General features: G+C 40.2%; 3 protein-coding genes across 5 annotated transcripts in view; 2 read left to right on the top strand and 1 right to left on the bottom strand.

Annotated features, from left to right (window-relative positions):
- Positions 1-4,260, top strand: part of ankrd11 (ankyrin repeat domain 11) — a 102,655-nt gene extending 98,395 nt beyond the window's left edge. For all 3 annotated transcript variants that reach the window (XM_033986460.2, XM_055231447.1, XM_033986468.2), the window contains exons 11-14: positions 39-137; positions 242-385; positions 462-554; positions 625-4,260. In XM_033986460.2, coding sequence (XP_033842351.1) covers positions 39-137; positions 242-385; positions 462-554; positions 625-810 — 522 coding nt within the window. In that variant the 3' untranslated portion in view covers positions 811-4,260. The remainder of the gene's footprint in view (positions 1-38; positions 138-241; positions 386-461; positions 555-624) is intronic.
- The window catches only part of pabpn1l (PABPN1 like, cytoplasmic), a 299,018-nt gene extending 290,778 nt beyond the window's left edge, over positions 1-8,240 (bottom strand). Inside the window, exon 1 of the mRNA XM_055231525.1 lies at positions 8,231-8,240. The gene's annotated coding sequence lies outside the window, so the exon portion shown is untranslated. The remainder of the gene's footprint in view (positions 1-8,230) is intronic.
- slc22a31 (solute carrier family 22 member 31) lies at positions 6,718-23,755 on the top strand. The gene is made up of 9 exons (XM_033986582.2): positions 6,718-7,196; positions 11,607-11,710; positions 12,161-12,315; positions 17,003-17,171; positions 18,212-18,357; positions 19,398-19,506; positions 19,645-19,859; positions 20,159-20,270; positions 21,307-23,755. Exons 1-9 carry the CDS (start codon positions 6,744-6,746, stop codon positions 21,749-21,751), a joined length of 1,908 nt encoding a protein of 635 aa, XP_033842473.2. The 5' UTR covers positions 6,718-6,743; the 3' UTR covers positions 21,752-23,755.
- The last annotated feature ends 612 nt before the right edge of the window (positions 23,756-24,367 follow it).

The raw sequence follows: 24,367 nt of genomic DNA, 5'->3' as shown, positions 1-24,367 counted from the left end.
TCATTTAAATGGGAAATATCTGAACATCTTTTTTTCAGATTGCCCCTCCTCCATCGCTGTCGGAACCTTTGAAAGAACTTTTTCGACAACAGGAGGCTGTGAGAGGAAAGCTCAGGTTGCAGCACAGCATAGAGCGGGTAAGTCCTGAAACACAGTAATAATACTGAGGGAGGTTTATTCTTAGTGGTGTTGGTAATCTTTTATCCAGATGTTCATGCCTCTTTTCTTACTGTGTTTACAGGAAAAGCTGATTGTGTCATGTGAGCAAGAGGTGCTGAGGGTCCACTGTAGAGCAGCCAGAACAATAGCCAATCAGGCTGTTCCGTTCAGCGCCTGTACGATGCTTTTGGACTCTGAAGTCTACAACATGCCTTCAGAGAGTCAGGTAGGACAGTGACCAGGTCATTTAAAAACATTTCTGTGTTACAGCAGTGATTTCAACTTGTCGTTTCTGTTTTAAGGGGGATGAAAACAAATCTGTGAGGGATCGGTTTAATGCTCGGCAGTTTATTTCATGGATCCAGGATGTGGATGATAAATACGATCGCATGAAGGTCAGCATTAACCGGTTAATATCTTTGTTCAAGTTGAAGAACAGCTTAATAGTAGTTTTGTATTTTTCAGACATGCTTATTGATGCGGCAGCAACATGAAGCAGCAGCGCTTAACGCCGTGCAGAGGATGGAGTGGCAGCTGAAGGTGCAGGAGCTGGACCCTGCGGTGCACAAGTCTCTGTGCGTCAACGAGGTGCCGTCCTTCTACGTGCCAATGGTCGACGTCAACGACGACTTTGTCCTGCTCCCTGCATGACGGCGCGCAGCACTCAGACTCCCAAACTGAATCTGAATCATGTTCTCAAAGAGACTTTGTTACGAAGAACGAATGGAAAGGGCTAGCAAGTTTAAGAAGGACTTCAGACAGGAAAAGACTATTATATTGAAAGGAAATTATAAACTTGCCCTTGATTCCCTTCCGTGAAGAAGGAACTGCGTTTTTACTGGGGAATGAGACGGAACACAACTTGCACTTTCATCCTCAAAGTTTTTATGCTTTTCTTTGATCAGAGTTCAAGAAGCAAAAACGGCGTTGGCTTTGACTCTGACACCGGGTCACGTCTCCCGACGCTCCAGGAGACACAGGACAGAAATGTTTTTCTGCTTTTGTTTCTGGTCCTGAATTCAGCAGACCCGACCGAAGGCACCAGAGAGGAGCTGTTCCACAGTAGGACGGAGAACAGGGCTCCCTGAGGACCAGGAGAAGCAGAGGCCATCCAGTGGACGCGGCAGTGGTCAGATCTGTGCTACTGCTCCGAAGCAGATGGCCACACCTGCCCCGGGGCACTTTGAGCGACACAAGGGCCCAGAGAGCAGAGGGACAGACTGAGGCAGACTCTGCGCCAGGCTCACGGGACAAGACTGGACCTGAGGACAGACCGGAGTGTCCTCACCTCCACACTTTGTCCTAAAAACACGAGAGCGCCATAGACTGCAAAAACACCACAGGACAACCAGAAAATACAACCATAACGAATGTTACAATTCAAAGACTATTGAGAGTTTGTGGTTGGGAGAAGAGAAATATTGTTTTTGTCTATTTCTTTACTTGGGCATTTCATTGTTTCTGAGGAAGTGACTTGAAACACTACAGAGCCAATATTAGTTTAATGGAAAAAAAACAAAAGAAAACTGAAAAAAAGTTGTATTCCGTAAATTATGTACAGTTTTTATATTCGTTAACCAATGTATTCTTGCTGCCTTCTAGATAATTTATTTTGCCACACATTACTGCACAGTTGTAAATAACCTATGTACTGTAATATCACTCAGTTAAGTGTAAAGAAAAACCGTAAAAGAAATAAAAATTATCTTTTTATGTACAATTCACTTTGGGCAGCACTTTCCCCCTCATATCCATGGGCCAAACGTGTGTGACTCCAGTGCACAGTTTAATCCCGTCTGATTCAGTCCAGGGATCCCTACCACACACAGTATTCTGATAAAACAGGCCTAACCCATAAGCCAACCTCCATATAGTCCCTCTAATGTAGCAAAATAGTTATCAAGGATTTATTTAAAGAATAGACAGAGGATTATTATTCATTGCTTTACTACACAACTATATCTGAAATTTTTTGAGCCAAGAAAATGCCTTTTTCAGTGAAAAATGTACTCATTGTTGGGCAAAGTCATAGATATTTATGGGTGAGGTGAAAGTTATGTCATTCTCAAACAAAGTGTCATGTCTGTTGATTGTTTTTATTTTTTACAAAATCCACAATTGTCTCAAACTAACAAGACACGGGTCTCATCTTCTTCTTGTTCTTTAAGCTCTCATAATGTCATTCCATGTTGAATTTGCCCCGTTCATTGTTGTAATTCAACTTTTACTCACTTGATGGCGCCAGTAGTCCTTTTTGTCTCAGCCAAAACTTGTGTGAGACCTGTGGCCTTTGTCATGAATGGGCATTTTTTTAACACGTTTAAATTGATTCACCATCGGCTCAAAATGTTTATTCTCCTTTTTAACCTTCAGATTTGTCACTGATTTTAAAGTTCGTTGCTTCCTCGTGTTGTTTTTCACCATAACTTCAGTTCAGGCCCAAGAAAATTCATTGTATCTTTACTCAGTACCAAAAAGGACATTAAAAGTCAAAACTCAGCCAGTGGGTAGAGTAACGCTGAATATACATCCATTCTTCTTGTCTTTAGTTAAACGTTGAGTTGTGATAACTATTTTAGTGGATAACGCTTTCGTTGACCTGTCCCCACATCAGCTGCCAGTCTTCGTGAGAGCTGCTTGTGTGTTTTTTTTTTTTTCAGACGGCAACATTTGGCGTTCACTTCCACACTGTCGGTGAGCATAGCTGTGTATGGTATGTCTAGTCAGTGGTTGTTAAAGTTACTGTGCAGGCAAAGGTGGCTAGATGTTCTTCATACCTCCACACACACCCGCACCATAGATTTAAGCCTCTCCTTTGTCACGTTTTCATTTCATTTACTGTTTTTTGGGATGATGTCTGTTGTTTTGTGTTTAGCTAAATGTGTGTTTTGTGTTCATTCTTCTTAGGGGGTTCATTTTGTTCCTGTATAGTAGTTACGCATACACACCAGTGGCATGTCAATCACTTTGCTCCTCAAGCAGAATGTATCCCATTTTACTCTATATGCCCTGAACGACCACACCCTCAATATTGTTTACAAGACATTACATGTATTTTTGCATCATTTGGAACGGTTTATTTATGCCCTGCCTTTGATTTTACTTCATTTGAGTCCACAAAGGCTTGAAATGGTGATGATGGCTGCTCCAATGTTTTGTTTTTTTGTTTTTTCCCCCTAATAGCAATATCCTGATCATATTTACATTCACTAAACTATATATTTTGGCCATAAGATTCAATAATCGATAGACTGATGCACAGTTGAGCAGCACTAGGCCATGGTGAAACAGTCAGCAACATATTACCTCTACGCTCTTACATTCACTAGCTTAGATTTGTGTTTAAATGACATTTTTTTTCATAGTAGAATCACAATTTCAAGCCTTTTTTTTCTAGTTTTCTTTGATTTTTCTAATTAAACCCAAACTGTAGCTGTTTCGTTTCTTTCCTTATATTTTTTTAGAAGATAAAGCATGGCAAACTACTCTTTAAAATGATGAGAAATAGCCTATTTATTATTTTCTGTTTTTTTTCTGACACCTGTGGTATGTTTTTGAACTGAAGTTGGTCTCCGCTGTGTAAATTTTCCTTCTTGTTAATGCGTGAACGAGACATACTGTACATAGCTCTGTAAATAATAAAATCTCCCAGGACGTTTTTTGCACCCTCCTTTGTACTAGTCTGAAAAATTGCGTAGAATGTGGGGTTAATAACAGCTGAGTACGGGCTGATAATGATGTACCAATGTAACATTTTTATTTGTACAATGTAGTATTTGTGTACATATTGTCGGAGCAGCTAAAGGGGTCGGGGTTTTGGGGGGTGGTCGTTGATGCTATCGTCAGTGCTGTAACAGATCCAGTACTTACACCTCTAGCTGTTGTTGATTTCCTGCAAAACATGACATGAAAATCTATGAAAAAAACCATAAAAATCCACAGGAGAAACGCGAGAACTGAAAATGAGGATGGATGGGGAAAAAACTCAAACTGAAAAGTCAAAATCTAAATTGTTATTTTCTACAGTTGCATGTACAGAGAGCGCGAGAACTGCTGTTGTTCCTCAGAGATTATGTTCGTTAATAAAATTTTGAAATATTACCAGTCGTCTTATGATTCTTTGGTTGGTGCGTATTTGTACTTTGACTTTAAAAGAATCAAATATTTGCATTTAAACAGGGGAAATATGTCTAAATGAAACTGTAGGTCTTTAGGAACAGACAAAAGTTCAACCACAACAACACAAAAAAAAACTACACTGGAGTTTTTAGATTCTAGACTGTGATGATGACAGACTCCAGATGGGGGCGCTAGACTCAGTTTTCCCTATTATAATAATGACATTGTGCTTTGACATGAAATCTCCAAAAGGTAAAAGCACAAATGTCGAACCTGAGCATTTCTGTTGTTGATTAGACCCAAGTACTCGCCGTGTTACAAGAAAAATCCACTTTTTAATATTTATTTCAGTTATTAAAACAAAAAGTTAAAGATAAAGTTAATAAAATACTGTGATGTCACCTGAAAGTCAGATACAAACACAAGAGGGAAACATAAAAACAGTAAACGACAGTCCTTTTAATGAAGAGTCAAAGGAAAAGCAACGAAATATCAAAACTACACATGAAGAAGTCAGTGGTATTTATCTTTTATCAACAATTCAACTGTTTTAGACCCACATAGTTATGACTAAATGAAGGATTTAAAAGATATTTTCAAAGTAAATCATCTTCACACACCCAGGCCTTAAACTGAACTTAACATTTCAACCAGTGCTGGATGAAGTACTCAAGTTTGTTATATAAGTAAAAAAATATAGATACACAGGCAAAAAAAGTCATGAAAAATTTACATTTACACAAAATTTACACAAAAGTAAAAAGTGTTAAAGTATTTGACACAGATTTGGATAAAGTGTTCATTTGTTTAACTGTTAAATGTCGTGATATTGATTCAAATGATACAGATTTTGGACAATGAACCTAAACCTTTAGAGTGGACGATACAGGAACATGGTAAAAATAACCCCCCACAGCATCGCAAAAGTACTTTTACTTTGACTTTCAGTTCAAACATGTAGTGGAGCGGAAAGTACAGATACTGTAGTGAAGTAAAAGTAAAAGAACCCACTGTAAATGTACTCGAGTAAAGCACGGATACCTGAAAATTGTGCTTTATTACTTGTATTTTGTTTTCACCTTTGCCTAAAACCAACAGAAGTTTAGATCTGAGCCTGAGGTCGAGATCATATTTACACAAATATTTATCCCTAATCCCACACGTCACATCCAGATTTAAAATACTCTACTCATCTTTAAATACTCTCACTGCAGGAGTACACAGAGATTTACTTCACAGATCATTATTATTACCTAATATAATCATACACACCTACGTTTCACAATCTGCATTTTCTAGTTTGTAAAAGTCGTTTTTTCTGATTATAAAAGTGTCTCTGGTCCTGAGCCCCAGATCCAAAAATACAACACGAAACACAGAAGCAGAAACATGAGCTGAGTGTGAGCAGGGCCGGTCCAGACTATGAGCAGAACGAGCAGCTGCTGAGGGCCCCGAGGACAGCAGGGGGCCCCCAAGAGCACGTACATTTATATTATAATACTGTATATCAAGTTTTATAGGAAAGTGGCCTGTGCTTTTATAACAGAATGAAGATCTTTTATATTTATAATAGTCAAATATTTGTGTTTGAGTCGGGCAGAGGTGAAGACAGCTCTGAGTTTACATCAGAGCAAGGACCCGACATCATGGAAATGGAAGAACACACAACTGAACACACAACTGAACACACAACTGAACACACAACTGAACACACGACTGGACACACAACTGAACACATTAAAATTCACCAGAAACTTGTCTAGAATGTCAAAAGTCTTATATGTTTGTGTTGTTCTTATATGTGTGTGTTGTTCTTATATGTTTGTGTTGTTCTTATATATTTGTGTTGTTCTTATATGTTTGTGTTGTTCTTATATGTGTGTGTCGTTCTCATATGTGTGTGTTGTTCTTATGTTTGTGTTGTTCTTATATGTGTGTTGTTGTGTGTTTGTGTTGTTGTTGTGTTGTTGTTGTGTTGTTGTATTTGTGTTATTCTGGATGTTTTCAGTCTGATGTTGTTCAGATAAAAACAAAAACAACTGGACAAAGTGACGAGAGTCAGAATGTGTCAAATGTGAATCACCAACAGCTGAATCAGGAGGGGCCCCAGAGACACAGCCCAGGGCCCCTGAGAGGAGGGGGCCCCAGAGACATTCAGCCCAGGGCCCCTGAGAGGAGGGGGCCCCGGATACATTCAGCCCAGGGCCCCTGAGAGGTAGACCCGGCCCTGAGTGGTTCTCCTGGTGGTTTCTCTTTCTCTGAGTCACTTTGGGGGACTATCAGAGCTGTTCCAGTGGGTCCCCTGGTGGTTTCCCCTAAGTCAGTGCGTCCCGGAGCAGGTGTGACTCCTCCCCCTCCTCCTCCCCCTCCTCCTCCCCCTCCTCCTCCCCCCCCTCCTCCTCCTCCTCCTCCTCCTCGTGCCTGCTCCTCTCTGCGCCCTGCTCTCTCTCAGAAGGCGGTGCGTCATGGCGAGCGGCGGTGGTGGAGTGGGTTCCCCGCGCGTAACCACAGAGCGGCGCGCTCCGATGGACTACGAGGCCAAAGTGTTTCCTCTCACGGGAGGATACGGCCGCTACAACCGCGTCGTGATCATCTTCAGCTGGTTCCCAAACTTTGCAGTTCTCCTCAACTTGTTCAGCGACGTGTTTTTTACGCTCATCCCGGAGGAGTTTCACTGCAGACCCGACCCTCAGCTGCTGCCCTCCACTTTTCTGCTCAGTAACTTCTCCACACAGAGCTACCTCAACCTCACCATCCCCTGGGTGCTGGAGACGGGCCGCTTCAGTCACTGTGAACTGTTCAAATATCCTCCAAACTCCTCGGACCTTTCAGACCGCGCGCCCCGGGAGAGAGTGGCCTGTACCCGGGGCTGGGAGTACCACCAGGCTGCGGGGCTCCAGAGCAACTTTGTCACTGAGGTGAGAAGACACACACTTTGTCTGCTCTTTATCACTGCAAAATGACTCAAACCCTGATTCATAAAAGGCCTTGTGTGGCACGTGCGTTTCCAAAAGCTTGAACCAGTTAAAAAGGTGCAAACTTTACGCACAGCGACTTTGCACCACGAAGCGTCCCTCTGCCACTAAAAACATCCAAATGCTGCCATAAGTTTGTATTTTGCCCTTTATCTTTGTGCACTTTCTAATCCAGGCCTGTCTGCACCAGGTTTGCCACATAAATGACCTAAAACGTGACCTATATCCACTTATGTTCAGTGTTTTTGAGGGCCAAATGTATCTTGAGTTCTGTTTCTTTGTAAAAGTGGGAAACTTTTTGTTATTTTTCTTGTTCTACGATGAAATTTGAGCTTTAGGAAGTTGAATAAACAACTTATTTGACTCATTATAGACACAAACTAAGTGCAAAGTGGTTAAATTAGCCTGTTTATTTATGTTATTATTGCACTTCATGTTTTTTTTAGCCTCATGTTGCACATTTAGAATCTTTTTGAGCTCATTCTGCTTTAGGATTGTTGTGTCAATGTTGTTTCTTTAGTAATATATCACTTTTTTATCGTGACAGGCCTAATCTGAACTATTCTCAGCCCAGTAATAAGAATCATCCACCCATAGAAATTGAATTAACAGTGAGCTACATTCTCTGACAGTGTGGGAGTCTGCACCTAAAGTCGAGTCTTTTTTTGTTGTTTGGATTAACGGACTGGACTCTCCTCACGATCCTTTCCCACAGTCACATCATGAAGCCTCTCTGTGGTGTCGGGTTGAGCTTTTACACACTAAACTGAAGCGGTTTCACGTGTGTTTTCTTTTGTACCGTGTCAAAGTATCTGTTCTGTCAATATTTGGTTTTCTCGATCAGGTGGGATTTTTCCTTGGGCAGGTTTGTTCCCAGTTCTCAGTTTCAACCTCGTCAACAACTGTGAAGATTTAATGTTTTGCTGCTACCAAATTTTATTGATTAACTCTTCTTTTTTTAAAATTTTAAGCTCAAAACTGCAGCAGGTTGTAGTGTAAAGTTGCATCTTAGCCTAAAAAACAACTGTGTTTAAAAAAATACCATCTGAAAAGCACAAGTTTAGCCTGATTTTTTAATAGAAATCCCAAATATTTCACCGTTTTTTCTAGTTATCGTGATTTTAATGTCTTGTTCTCATTCTCCTGCTGTTCAAATAAAACTTTTATCTGATTTTACGCAGAAAAAATGCCACTTTTAGTCTCCCGTAGCCTCAGTTACTGTCTAAAGTCGACTAATTGACTGATTTCACTTTAAAACATGACATTATTATTGAAAATCAGGTGTTTTTGTTGTGCGTGGGCTCCCTTCTCCACGGATCTTACCTGTAACTTGTCCTGGAGCAGTCACCATGGAGTCTTTTTAGAGTTTAATGCCAAACTTTAATCCAGCTCCAAGGAGACGAGCAGGTGCCATAATCAGAAAAATGCCACGCTTCTTTTTTACGTGACAGTTTTTTTCACGCTCTTCCCGGAGATAAACTGCAGCTGCGTCTCTGTCGTCGAGCGAGTTCATTTCGTTTTCATTTCCTCGTCGTCCCCCTCATCCTGCCCCTCGTCGTCCCCCTCTTCGTCCCTCTCGTCGTCCCCCTCTTCGTCCCTCTCGTCGTCCCCCTCTTCGTCCCCCTCGTCGTCCCCCTCTTCGTCCCTCTCGTCGTCCCCCTCGTCGTCCCCCTCGTCGTCCCCCTCGTCCTGCCCCTCGTCTCACGGATCAGGAGGAAACGCGGCCGACAGTGACGGAGCTCATCACTTTATTTACACAGATGGAGCTGATTCGGGACGAGCAAAGTTCAGGTCAACGCAGCACGAAGACGACGTCCAAACTACGGCCCCGGGGCCAAATGCGGCACTCAGACCAATTTTTGTCGGCCCTCACGCCTCCTCCTAAACTGGACCAAATGATCAGGAAGTTTTTTTACTACAAACTGAACAGATTCTGCATCTATAATCTGAATATCATCACATTTTGTTGTGACACAGACCTAAAATAATGTTCCTCGTCGTATTAAAGGTAAAAAGTGTCAAATTTAAATGCACCGTTTGACTCTGAAAAAAGTGAAAAAAGTGAAAAAAGTTTGGACACTCCTGATGTAGAAGATTCAAACACGGCAGAATTAATATACGAGGCAAAAAGTTATGTTCAAATCCTAATAAATATTCAGTTTATGTAAGTATTAAAGCTGTACTGCGTAACTTATCTGCTGGGTTTGTCCTTATGGAGATGTTCCACACTATGGCATTACATTACATCAAAAACTAATATTCTTACAGTGAGCGGGGTCGTTTTTCCACAGATCTGGCACATAACTTGGCCTGATGGCAGTGATTGCAAGTGAAGTTTATTGCCGCACGTTTGAAGGAATGACATCTCCATGGAGACTAGCAGAGACCAGAAAAGTTCCATAGTGCAGCTTTAAAGGAGGAAAGCAAAAAAAAAATAAAAAAATCACAATTTCAGACACAGATCTTTTTTAAAACTGAACCAGAGTTTAGAGGAAAAGTTGATTAATTTGATCCACAAAAGCTGAATCTGTGTGTAGTTTCTCTCTGTACATTTTATTTTATTATTTTCTTGTTATTTTATATTTTATTTGTTTTGTTTTTGTGTGTTTTGAACCTAGACGCACATGTCCTGAATGTTTCCATGTCCCTTTTGTCCTGAAACAACACTTCTGATGTAATTTCCTTTTTCCTCTTGTCTTTTTCCACCGTGGAGACGACGTTTGAGCTGAAGGACTCGCCGTATTGTCTGAGCGTTAACGCCATAACCGCACCGAACGACTCCAGCGGGACTCGTCGTTCTGACTGTTCTTTCCGAGCGTCGTTAACCCGAGATCAGCAACAGAAAAACTTTAAAAACTCACGTTGTTTTGTGCTGAAATCACTATCGTCTCTTCGCTGTAATAATCTCAACTGCACCTCCACAAATACTTTTAAAAAAACTGTAGATACAAGCGGAAAATTCAAATAATCTGCACATTTCTTCAGTTTCACAACAATATGTCGACTTATTGTTCAATATATGATCAAATATAAAAGACTAAGTGTTGCTTTCTGCTTTTTGTTGCAGCTTAACAATATTTAACAGTACATTTTGAACACTACTTAATCATTTTGTGGATAATTCTGCTTCATGGTTTGTTCGTTTATCGTCTTTATTGACAGAAATATCTGACGTTTTAAAATGTGTGTCCCTTTAACCTCTGGAAATTGACCGGGATAACACAGATAATGAACTTAAGACACAAAATCATTTAAAATATATCTGTGAAATGTTATAAATCACACACTTCTTAAAGCATTTATCTGATGTTTAGTTTTTTAAATGGTTGTTTCATTCACGTTCGTCGGCCTCAGTCGTCACTTTAAATTCTTCATATTTGAATTTAAAATCGATGGAAAAACAAAGGGGACGTTTCCTTTCAGAAGCAGAGCAGATGTCGACTGTCGAGCTCCTGACGCAACAAACATCTTCCATCACATGTTTATGACGCACAAACATAATCAAATGTGCTCGGAAAAACTGAGAATATAAATGAAATCGAAAGTTAAAGTAAATCCAGGGTCAGCAGAGTTGGATGTGAATGAAATGGTCTTATGTAAGGAGCAGTTTGAGCTCGATTTGAGTCTAATGTAATAAAACAGGCAATTTAGCTCAGTCACAGGGACATTCCTCCTGCATCAGTGTCTCTGTGTGTCTATACACACATTTATACACAAATATGGAGTATATACACACATACATGCACAAATATGGAGTATATACACACATACATGCACAAATATGGAGTATATACGCACAAATACGCACAAATATGGAGTATATACGCACATATACGCACAAATATGGAGTATATACGCACATATATGCACAAATATGGAGTATATACGCACATATACGCACAAATATGGAGTATATACGCACATATACGCACAAATATGGAGTATATACGCACATATACGCACAAATATGGAGTATATACGCACATATACGCACAAATATGGAGTATATACGCACATATACGCACAAATATGGAGTATATACGCACATATACGCACAAATATGGAGTATATACGCACATATACGCACAAATATGGAGTATATACGCACATATATGCACAAATATGGAGTATATACGCACATATATGCACAAATATGGAGTATATACGCACAAATATGGAGTATATACGCACATACATGCACAAATATGGAGTATATACGCACATATACGCACAAATATGGAGTATATACGCACATATATACACATATGTTTGTAAATGACCTGCACCGTGGCCTTTGTAGGGCTCGTACTTTGTATCATAAAAGATGAATTTTTGTCTATTTGTTATTGACAGTGGGACTTGGTTTGCAGCGACTACTGGAAAATCCCTCTGCAGCACATCTGCTTCATGATGGGATGGATTGTGGGATACATCCTCCTGGGGACGCTGTGCGACTGGTGAGTCACGAGATGCGACGACAGTAAAAGAAGTGCTGCTTTTTATTTCCATATAATGACCTGAAGTGTCACAAGCAGCAGTGTGACTTTAATCATTATTTTTATCGTCACAATGACCAAACTGTAAAGGCGGCTCTGATTTAAAGGGACATTATGCAGGTTTTCAACTGCCCCTTAACTCCGCCCACATCTCTGTATTTCCACACAATATTAGATCAATATTGAGATTCACAATGATCTCTGTATGTTAAGATAATTAATGAAAATACCATGTTTTCTCTATGTGACGTTTTGTTTGTGTGAACGATCATCCAGTTTTAGATTATTCCAAAAATGATTCTGTGATAATCTCAAGCTCTTTGTTTTCTGTCCCAATAAAAATAAGAGAAAAACAGTTTTAAGTGAGACGTTAAAGTCTTAGATGAAAACACTGCAGTGATGTGTTTGCAGGTTTGGGCGGAGGAGGAGTTTCCTGTTGTCTCTGAGTGTGTCCAGTGTTTTGGGTGTGTGTGTGTGTCTGTCCAACAGCGCCGTGCTCTTCCTGCTGCTGCGACTCGCTCAGGGCTGTACGCTCGCCGGAGTCTACGTGTCCACGTACATCCACAGTGAGTAAAGAGTCGCCTACAGATGAATAAACATCTGATCAAACACATGTTCAGACACATCTCATGTGTTTGCAGCAGCTGGAGCAGACACTTATAGGGAATGTGCTCATTTTCATTACCTCTAGAACAAAAGTGTTAAAAATTCACACAAAGAGGCAAGACACATTTACTTAAAGCCCCACTGTGTAACCTTTTAGCCAAAACATAAAAGCATGTTGTTGTTTTTTGTTGTTTTCTTACACCTTTGCTCTGAGCAGACTCTTACATCCACAGATGGCTCTTTCTCCTGGAGGACGGCTCCTCCAGCTCGTCTCCATAGAAGTGTTTTTACTTTGGCTCTAATCCTCAAACACATCTGTCTCCAGAGAATCCACTGTGGTTTTAACCTTTATGCAGCGTTTCATTTATAATTAGTAGAATTCAACAACTCATAAATAAAATATTGATGTGGGTGTAGGGGCCAGATCAAGGAACAGGTCAAATCCAAGTGATAATTAGGTCAAAATAAATCTTTCTGGTGTGATTTATAGAAGCTTCTCGTTGTAAATAGTTCCAAACTCCTGACACTTCATCGGCCGACCTCAGTTTATTCTTGGTTTGGCCTCAGTCTGACTCAGCTCTGGTGTCTGAGCTCAGGCTGCACTGGAGAATCCAGGTCCAGACTAAAGCAACATAACTCATTTATTGTCTTAAAATGTTACATGAGGCTCAGAATAAATGACACACATTTTGGTCCGAGCCTAAACGCGTCCTGTTCTGTAAAGTCAGACTTGTGTAAATGTTACGTAACACTGAGTAACACTGTCGTGAGTGAACATGTCACATGTTCAGTGACAGACGGAAACAGACGACATTCAACTGACTAATGTTTGTGTCGTTAGCAAATTATTTTAGGCTTACAACCAGATTTCTGTGGTACAGGGGGTGGAAAATACAATAATGAAGTAAATATCTTGTATTTATCCAGTAACAGGTGTTTTTGTTGCTAATATAAAACATGAAAATACCTGGTTTCCTGATGTGAGTCGCCTCTGCAGCTCGGGCCTTAGTGATTGTTTTTGTCAGGAGTGTTTGTTTACCTGATTTACATGTTTCGTTTCCTTCCTCAGAAGTGTCATGTGAGGATGTAGTGACGTCTTTAGTCGGCTGTTTTATTTACTTACGTTGTGTTTGTGTTGTGTTTATATTCTGTCCTTTGGTTTCACTAATAACTGAGTTTTGTGGTTTGATGTGTCCATGTTGTTTCCTCGTGTCTCTCTGACCCTCCTGATATTTGTCATTGTGCTGTGGTTTTGTTCCTGATCTGTTGGGTCAGAGGTCGTGAGGATCCTCAGATAAGCTCCATGGAGCTTAAATCAGGAGGAGTGTTCACCTCCTCACACACACGGGACGTGCTCCTGGAGGAGGCGTCAGACAGAATCAAACTGTAATGAAGTTAAAAGACAGAAAAAGAGCGGTGTCCATAGATCTGACCTGTAACTTGGCCTGGTGTCATCATCTGCTTGTCTCTATGTGATGAATGTGTTTAATGCCATAACGTGGAACACTCGAGGAAAGTTCTGACCTCGAGCGCGAATGGCGTCGACCAGAGAAGTTACATAACATAACGAATGCATTCTGCTTTTAGGCTCGTTTAAACTCTACAAAGTTCACACATTCACCAGGATTTACAGATCTGAGCTGAAGTGAGAGGCTCAGCTCCTGAACAATCATTCAACTTTGTGTTTCATGTTTTGAGGAATGTCGTAGGGTGTTATGTTTCTGTCGCAGCAGCTGTGCACTTGTCTCTTCTTACGTTTGGCGGCTCAGTTCACGTCCGTGTGTGTGACGTGTGTGTGGAGACGTCTCTGGCTCGCACACATTCACTCGGGGCATCTGTTGTGTAACAGTATGAACTATCGCAGGAATGTAATTTAGAGATGTTGGTTTGGCGTCGGCCCTGAGTCTGAGGGGGTCACAGCCGCCCCCTGCTTTTCTGACACACTCCCACATTCCAGCGGGGTCAGGCCTGGATTAGGCCCACGTTGAGTTTTTGAAGCTGCTGCAGATGTGGTTGGGTTGGGCAAAGGGAGCGGGGCAAGGGGCGTGGGGCAGAGGGAGCGGGGCAAGGGGCGTGGGGCAGAGGGAGCGGGGCAAGGGGCGCGGGGCAGAGGGCAAGGGGCGTGGGGCAGAGGGAGCGGGGCAGGGGGATCAGGGCAGAGGGAGCGGGGCAAGGGGCGTGGGGCAGAGGGCAAGGGGCGTGGGGCAGAGGGAGCGGGGCAGAGGGAGCGGGGCAGAGGGAGCGGGGCAGAGGGAGCGGGGCAGAGGGAGCGGGGCAGGGGGAGCGGGGCAGAGGGAGCGGGGCAGTATCAGACACAATTATAAATATATGAGATTTTGATGTATTTTCTACTTCTATCAATTTTTCTTTTATTATTATTTTTTGTTTTTTGTTAGGTTGATCTAGGGAAGGATTTTCTTTTTTTTAATTTTTATTGATTTATTTATTTATTTGTTAGGTTGAGAGAAGGATTTTATTATTATTATTTATTTTTTATAATTTATATATTTTTTGTTACGTGGATCTAGGGAAGAATTGATTTATTTTTTGTTAAATTGATCTCGGGCAGGACACGTCTTGCCTGTGTGTGTCAGAGTGAAGGATCAGGAGGTGAAGAATCAGGAGGCGAAGGATCAGGAGGCGAAGGATCAGGAGGCGAAGGATCAGGAGGCGAAGGATCAGGAGGCGAAGGATCAGGAGGCGAAGGATCAGGAGGCGAAGGATCAGGAGGCGAAGGATCAGGAGGCGAAGGATCAGGAGGTGAAGGATCAGGAGGTGCTCCTTCATGATCCATGGGTCCATTTTCAGGAGCTCAGTTACTTTTCCTCATGCTCGTGTAACCGTCCGCTCATTTGTCCGTCCGCTCATTTGTCCGTCCGCTCATTTGTCCGTCCGCTCATTTGTCCGTCCGCTCATTTGTCCGTCCGCTCATTTGTCCGTCCGCTCATTTGTCCGTCCGCTCATTTGTCCGTCCGTTCTCGTGTGGAGCTCAAACCTGTTCTTGGTGCCGTCCTGTGGCCTGAGGGGGGAACAATGGCCGGGCAGGAAGAAAGCAGGAAATGAAATCTTTGAAGGACGTTTTGGCTCCTCCCACAAAAAGCAGGATGTGGAAGAAATCCAGAGGATGAGGTCAGAAGTCACTGGAACAAACCGGGTTATGTCACAGCGTAAAGGCCCTGGAGCTTTTCTCTCGTTATTTGTGAGGAAGTCGTGTTGAGCTGGACACTGTGGAGCGAGTGAACAGGTCTCAGGGTCAGGTCCTGGATCAGATTTGACCTTTGGAGTTTCGATGTTGTTCTCACGTCAATAGTTTCTTCTAATTCTAATGTAAAGTAAAGTCTCTATAGAGATTTTAATACATTTATGACAGGACTTAACACTTTTAGACAATAAAAACCTGCATTCACACAGTCGTTGGATCAAAACTATTTCAGAATGTCAAATTTTGTCCTTTTCATGTGATTTTTCTTCACTTTCAAGTTAATATCTAGTTTTTACTACCATTAAAAGTAGTAAAGTACTGTACTTAAGTATACATTTTAGATATCTCTACTTTGCATAGTAGATTTTGATATATACTTTTTACATTTGAGAGCAGTATCTGTACTTTCTATTTCACTACATGTTTGAGCTGGACTGAAAAGTAAAAGTATTTTTTATTTAGCAAAACAAAAACAAAAAAACAGTCAATGCCGCTGTTTGTATTGAACAAAAACACGACTTTTACAAAAAACACCACATTGAAGCTTCGTTAAGTCTCAGAATCTGCATGAAATACTTTAACTTTTTCCTCTTTAAGTACATTTTTAAACATGTACGTGAATACTTTTAGTTTTTTATGTGATACTTTTACTTGAGTAGTTTTTTGCTCCAGGATTTGTACTTTTACTTGTGTGGCAAAAGTACTTCTTCCTCCAGTTCTGTCTGTTGTAAAACTGATACTATACTTAAAAAATAACATTTAATTTACAGAAAAACAGACAGATCTGACATGTCCAGACAAATATCGATGCAGTTTTATCTGATTATCTCTTTACTAAAGCACTAAATCATTAAACGCTCAAACATGTCACTAAATGTCTTGGTTATGTTTTCCTTTTATAAATGAAATTCTTTAAAGTCCATAAATGTCCCAGTGAACATTTACAGATGAGATTTAAGCCTTAATAAATAGTTGAAATTCTACATTTATTCACACAACTATTCACCAGAAAAGTTGAAGCCTGGGTCGTCTGAATTAAATCCATTTCACTGCATGACCAGGCCTGACGTTTGTTATGAAACATGTGGTTCGTTACAGTTTCCACACAGAAAAATGTCATTGATTCTCACATGTTTGACTTTTATAGAAAACCTTGTTATTGACGCGGTTCAATCGGTTTAAAGTCGTGTGATAAAATCTTTTCTTTACATGTTTCTGCTACAAAAGACCAACTGATGTGTTTATAACGTGACGATCTTAAAACAAACATCTGTATAATCAAGTATAAAATCACTGTTTTTGTGTCTAATTGAATGTTTTTTATCAGTTGTTGTGAAACCGCAGCAGCAGGTCGTCCGTGTTTGTTTTACTCGTAGAAAATCTGTCCGTTCAGCAGATTAGTTTTACTTTTAGCTCAGTTTGACTCAGATTTTCCACGTTTCTAGGGCTGGAGCTGTGCGATCCCGCCCATCGCCTCATGGTGGCGATGGTGAGCGGGTTCTTCGGTCTCTTCGCGGAGCTGCTGTTGCCGGGTCTCGCCGCTCTGTGCCGCGATTGGCCGATTCTTCAGGCCGTGGTCACGCTGCCGCTCATCCTGCTGCTCGGATACTGGTGGTGAGTTCAAGGGCGTGTGTTTGTGTCTGGGTCTTTGTAAGAATATTAAATTGTTTTAATTAAACTCTTAATATTGTCAAATAGAGCAGTTTTATAATTTTTTATTGAAATTGAGAATCACTCGTCTCAGATCGTCAGGATTAGTCTTTTTAATTGAGACGTCGTCAGCTGGTCCTCAGTAAAAGTGTGAGCTTTGGAGGAAGAAATTAAACTATTTTATAGTTTTAAATTGATTATAACTGTTTATTTTCAGGAAAATTATATTAAAAAGCCATTTTTATTTTTGTTCAATATGACAAATTCAATATGACAAATTAAAATCAAGCCGAAAATTGTGATTAAACAATATGATTATTTATTTATTATTTTATTTATTATTTTATTTTTATTTTATTTTTGATATTTATTTATTTATTTATTTATTTATTTATTATTTTAATTTATTATTATTTTTTTATTATTATATGTCATTTTTATTTTATTATTTTTATTTTATTTATTTATTTATTTATTTTATTATTATTTTTTTTTTTTTATCATTTATTTTATTATTTTTTTGTCATATTGCCCAGCTCTACTGTCAAATGGAGAATATTATATGTAATTTTAGAAATACATTTAGGAAGCAACTCTGCCGCCTCTTTAATTAGTATTTACGTCCATTAATTAGTATTTACGTCTATTATTTATGTCTTTTACACATAACGGCGTCTTCTACACTGTCCAGACAAAAAAAAGTCTCCACCTGGATTTAACTGAGCAAATATGTCCGCGCCTTTAAGTACGAGTCGGGTCTTATTGTCCAACACAGAGTCCAGACTTTAACCCCCGTGAAACAAAACGCCACAGTGAAAGATCGTACAAAATGCTCAGTGCAAACACCCGAGCGACGCCTGAACGACCAGGATCTGACTCACGTTTTGTCTCTGAACCACAGTCTGTTTGTGTTCAGAGCGTAAACTTTATATACGCACAGTTTTTCATAAATAAATATATAATGGAACAGTGTGTGTGATGATAACGGCTCTGCTCCTCCTCAGCTGCAGCTCCGTGTTCCCAGAGTCTCCTCGATGGCTCTTGGCCACGCAGCAGGTCCCAGACGCCAAGAAAAGCCTCCAGGACTTCAGCTCCAGGAACGGGAGTCCACTGCAGGACGAGATGTTCCCTGGTCAGACTGTGCTCACGGGTAAACACTACATGAGCCTCTATGGGTCAAATCAGTATCAAGTGTTTTAGCAGCTTCAGTCAAAGTTCAGTGTTTGTATTTGATCAAAACAAACAAAAAGATACTACAAAATGTCACCAGTCGACTCCAGTTTCATGTATAAATATAAAAAATAAAATTAATTAATTAAATAAAAGATTTAACCAAAGGAGCTGCTCGATTATGGGGAAAAAAAACCCAAAAAAACAATAACAATCACATTTATTTAACTTTTATCAGCAGTGGAAAAAAACTTTGTTACTTAAGGGAAAGTACAAATACTCAAGTAAAAGTATCACATGAAAAAATCTACTTAAGTAAAAGTATTAAAGTGCCTGTTTTACTTTTTACTCTTTAAGTACATTTTTAAAATATTTCACACAGATTTCGAGTCTTATAAAGTTTCCAGTGTCGTGATTTTGATAAAGATTTGAGTTGATTTTTGTTCAAAAGAAACTATTGATTTTTTTGTTTTTTCTTTGTAGATTTTTGTTTTTTTCCTCAAACTATGAACTTGTTAAAAATAAACCTCTGGTGAATCATACTTTTACTTTTCAGTCCTGTTAAATGTAGTAAAGTTAAAAGTACCCACTGTAAAATATATTTAAGTGAAGTACAGATATGTCAAATGTAAAGTACAGTCTGTAAGTTCAGCAGATCATCATAAATTCTACTTTTACTTCTTTAAGCTCCGCCCCCAGTTTTTAGGTCGTGATTTTAAATTATTTTCAAATTTTACTTCTGTCAAAATGAATCTGTGGAATAACGTCTTAAATCATACTAATATTTTGTGACGCATAAATTTAAAACCAAATGTAGAAACTTTTGAGTGAAAGAATTAACTGTATTTTCAGCTACGTTTTTGAATCATAATCAAACTTTTAAATCTCATCACAAACTTTAAACTTGATTAACTGCACGGCCCCTTTAAGATGAAGTTTAATTTGATACAATCCACAAATTTACTTCTTAAACTTTGTGTCTGATACTGAAATCCTGACGTGTTGGTGCCGCGTTCACAGACGTCGACGCCGCGTTCGGAGACGACTGTCGGCCGAGGTTCCACACCGTTCTGGAGCTGCGTCGGACTCGAGTCATCTGGAAAAACTGCCTCATCCTCAGTTTCACTTTGTAAGATTAGAATCATTATCGTCTTCTGATCAGTGCCAGACTTCAGTCATGTTTTAAACCGAGATTTAATGTTTTTAGAATCAAATTTCGACTCATTTAACAGATATTTAATTAGCTGTAATTCAAAACTCTTCACAGGTTTATCGGGACGGGGATCCAGTACTGCTTCACCCGAAATGTCCACAGCTTCAATACAAACTTCTACTTCACGTACTTCATCCGCGTCCTGACGGGGGCGCTAGCGTGCGTCTTCATCTGTTTGTCTGTGAATCACTTCGGGCGGCGGGGGATGCTCCTTCTGTCGGCGATTATAACAGGACTGTCCTCGCTGCTGCTCCTCGCGCTCACTCCATGTACGTCATTTATCGAGTTTAAAATGGAAAAACGTTTGAGTTTGGAGGAAAATGTCAAATATCTTTCTCGTAATTATATAAACTAGAAAATGTACAGTAAAGTTTTGATATTTAAATAATAATTCGTCTGTTCTGGGTTGTACAAATCTGAAAAATGAATGGAGCCAGGTTTGGATTTGTCGTTTTATTTTGTTAAATTAAAACGAGGGGATAGCAGCTCTGAAAATTTAAATAAAAAAGTTAAAATGAGGTTTTTAAATTTGCTGTCCCGTGTCCTTGAGTGTTGTTGTTTGTTCCAGATCTACGCGGGGGCCTGGTCCTCGTCCTGTCTGTGGTCGGGCTGCTCTTCTCTCAGGCCTTGGCGATGCTCAGCGCCTTTTTTGCCAGCGAAGTTCTGCCAACTGTCGTCAGGTCAGTGTCAGACGTGTCACTAATCGAGCGTTACTAAAACTTGACCTTGCCTGAGTAGTTTTTGGTCGTTTTAATTGAGCTGCATCTTTAGTAATGTCATTTAACAGGACGTTTACTGCAGGTTTTAGCTCATTTTATTGTCTCGATATTAAGAAATGGAGCAATAGCAGCTCAGTGTTTGTCCACTGATCTGAAGGTCGGTGCGATTCCAGCTCCACAGATGAACTCAGTCTGTGTAAATGTGTCTGAGTGAGCGGTTCCTTCATGTAAAGAGCCTTGAAGGTCAAAAAGTGACATCTAAAGTGCTGTATTTTCCAGTCAAACCAGCAAAAAAATGCATAATAATGAAGAAAAAACCTATAAGTCGCAGGAAAAATTTATTTTACAAAATCCGAAAACAAAGAACAGACATTTTATCTTTAAATCAAGTTCTAATAATAATAATAAAATGTGGAACAACAGGCTGAATATCAGTACATCACGCTAATGCTAATGCTAACGTAACACATTTATATTTATTCAGCTCCATGAAGCACAGACAGAACTGAACACGTGTCTGGTTTGTTAACGTAAGATATTAACAGTTAATCAGATAAATAAAGCAGAAAAAACAACAAGTTTACTCTGGATCTCACTCCAAATCAATAAATCCACTGAATTCTTCATCCTCGGTGTCACTTCTGAACAACTCTGCCTGCTCCAGAGGAAGATGAAGCTCCGCCTCCTCCTCTGCGTGGAGTATATTTTAACTGTGAAATAAACTATGAAAAAAATGCAACTTATAGTCCAGAAAAATACGGTAATAAGAAAATCTAGATGCATAGATACTACTTTTGTCGATAAAACCAGTGTAATGGATGTAATTGCATATTTTGTCCTATAGGGGGCTGCATATATATATTACTCTGATGTGTAATTGCGTGTTCTGTCCTAGAGGGGGCTGCATATATATTACTCTGATGTGTAATTGCGTGTTCTGTCCTAGAGGGGGCTGCATATATATTACTCTGATGTGTAATTGCGTGTTCTGTCCTAGAGGGGGCTGCATGGGGCTGGTGCTGGCGGCCGGTTGCGTGGGGATGGCGGCCTCTTCTCTGATGGAGCTCCAGAACAACGGCGGATATTTCTTACATCACGTGATCTTCGCCTCCTTCGCCGTCCTGTCCGTCCTCTGCATCATGCTCCTTCCCGAAACCAAACGCAAACCCCTCCCAGACTCGCTGAAAGACGGAGAGAGCCAGCGCCGCCCGCCCCTCTTCCTGTCCCGTTCGGATCGGGACAGCCTGCCTCTACTACGCACCCGCGCCCCTCTGTCCGAATACAACCCAGATAATTATTCGCGTTTAGTTTCTGCCACGAGAAAGATGCTGGCTAAAGACAGTTTGCCGTATCGGATCGCGGTGCCGCAGGGCCACGCCCCTCTGCTGTCGGACAGCGACGGTCCCGGACAGGACAATGGGACGGTCAGAGCTGTGGCGTGATCCTCCCGCCTCTGGTCATCTGCACATTAAACAAACTCATTCTTACTGTGGACAAACTTTACCTCTGACCATGAAGTGTCTTGAACAGATACAGTGCACTTTACATTTGTGGATTTAAAGCTGCACTGTGGAACTTTTCAGGTGGAGAGTCTAAGGTCACGTGCTCGTCTTTATGGAAATGTTGCTATTGATTTTGCGTTTGTTTTTTTTAGTTTGTTTCTATTGCAACAAAATCCCCCAAAACGCTCCCCAAATCCCCCGTCGTGCTGTACATAAGTGTGCTCGCCTCTCCACAGAAGGGACCTGTATATTTGCTCGCTGGCGCCACCTGTCTGTCACCGTCGTCGTTTATTCGGTAAAGTGTTTGTCCGTTTGGTGGTTTAAATTCCGATTTCGACATAAACATCTTCGGTAAACCTGTTAGATCCGCTGACTCGCAGGTTGGCGGTTCGATTCCGGCCGCACACTGCCGCTGTGTCCTTGAGCAAGACACTTAGACGCTTCACCCCCGTCGCCCCCTGGTGTCTGGTGTCTAAACGTGCGTCTGAATTTGCGTGTAAATGTGTAATTGTGCGACTGTAAACTGCTTTGCGTGTCTAAAAGTTGTAAAAGCGCAGTGTAAATACATGACCACAAGTTTAATGCCACAGTGCGAAACTTTCTAAGCAAAGCAGGTATCGGCTCTTCCACCGGTAAAGTTACACAGTGCAGCTTTAAGTGTCTCAAACTTCATGTTTTACACTGTTACATCGCTGCGTTATTCCTCATGAACCAGTTTTGTTTGTTATTTCTTTAATAGAAAATCATCGAAATGTGTTTGGTTTTTGGGGGTTTTTTTGTTGTTTTTTTGCAGATTTGTTTAAGTTAAAATAATAAATACAATGTTCCGCAGGTTTAAAGCAGAAATAGGAAACTCACGAGATATTTCCTGAATTTATTTGAGTCGTTGGGATTATTCCGTTTACGTTTAGGCTTTAAACTGCAAATCATCAGCGTCGAGAATCAAGACAGAAATGTGTAAATGTCCTTTTTTTTTTTTTTTATTTCAGCCAAACTACATAAATATCTTAACTTGTCGTGTTATTCTAGTTATTCAGTGTTTTATAAATCCACTTTATCGCATTTCCTCTTGTTTTTTTTTGTTTTATTTCATCCAAACTACATAAATATCTTAACTCGTCATGTTATTCTAGTTTTTCAGTGTTTTATAAATCCACTTTGTCGCATTTCCTCTTGTTTTTTTCACATGTCGAGCTCAAACTGTCCATTTCACGACCGAACTCTGCTCTAAACATGTGACTGGTGTGTGTCATGAGCAGCAGCACTTTCCCCATTTCCAAACGTCTCACACACTTTCCATTGTGTGTGTGCGACGCCGCCGTGTCAGAGCTGAGAGGAGCTTCTCGTAGTGACCACTAGAGGGCGCTGTATGACGCACTGGACACTCGGCCTTAAAATCCACTCATTTGATTCAGTTTGTCTCATTTGTGAAGCTCTTTGTGCCAATTTAATGTAATTCTACCAAACACTGAAAGCAAACACAGAGAGTTTGTGTTCCTTTTAGTCTCATTTGAATGTTTTTTTATTTTATTTTACGTTATTTTTTATTATTTATATCCACCCACATAAATAACAAGTGTGTTTTGCTTTTTGATTGTGTTTTTTCTTCTTTTTTTTACACTCTCAAAGCCACAGATGTGCTGCATTTATCCTCCAGACTGTGCATCGTGGTGTATTTTCTCTGCATTTCCGTGCCTTAAAGCGTAGGTTCACTCTTTTCATTAAAATATAATGTGAAGCGCAGAGTAGGACGTCATCTGCCTGTGAATTTGATTTGCTTCTGTGTAAACGTGACCTTCTGTGTCGTGTGCTGCCTCCAGGACACGTGGGATTTTAGTTCAGGCGATAATAAAATCCTCTGGCTGAACCAACACGATTAGTTCTTTTGTTTTTCAAATATTGTCTGTTTTTTTTTTTACGAATAAATCAGCGTAAAACTCCTGCAGCAGCTTCAGTATCAGAGCTTCTTCTTCTTCTTCTTCATCTTCTTCCTCTTCTTCTTCTTCGCTGCTGGTGACCACAAGATGGAGCTGACCTTTTACGATCTCCAAGTTTTGATTTGAAAATACTAAAATAAAGTGGAATGTTTTTAGTTAAAGGCATCTCTGCTTTTTAAAGTTAGTTGTAACTTAATTTTTTTCAGTCTATTAAAGATTAAGGTAAAAATAGATAAATAAATAAATAAAATCAGGGCCACATCAGCAAAAATGTCTGCTCTCAAAGGACCAGATGTAAAATAAATAACTACTTTTTAAACTTGTTTACTGTTTCTGTATTTATGACATATTCAAGTTACAAATATCACAAATGTATTTGTAAAAAATACGTCTGTGTAACTTTATCTTCTGATAATGTCACATTTTAAGACCATCAGACCTTTTAAGTGGCTCAGTGGTTGAGTGTTGTTTCCCCCAACCTGAAGGTCGGAGGATCGAGTCCCGCTCGGACGAAGTTCTGTCGTTGTGTCCTTAGGCAAGACACTTCACCCACATTGAGTATGAAAGTTTAACCATCACCAAGTTTGGAAGTGAATGAATAATGACTTTAGTGTAGAGC

Source organism: Periophthalmus magnuspinnatus, chromosome 3 (genome assembly GCF_009829125.3).
Source record: "Periophthalmus magnuspinnatus isolate fPerMag1 chromosome 3, fPerMag1.2.pri, whole genome shotgun sequence".
NCBI lineage: Eukaryota > Metazoa > Chordata > Actinopteri > Gobiiformes > Gobiidae > Periophthalmus > Periophthalmus magnuspinnatus.
The sequence above is the reverse complement of the archived record's forward strand: the minus strand, read 5'-3'. Positions and strand labels throughout refer to the sequence as shown.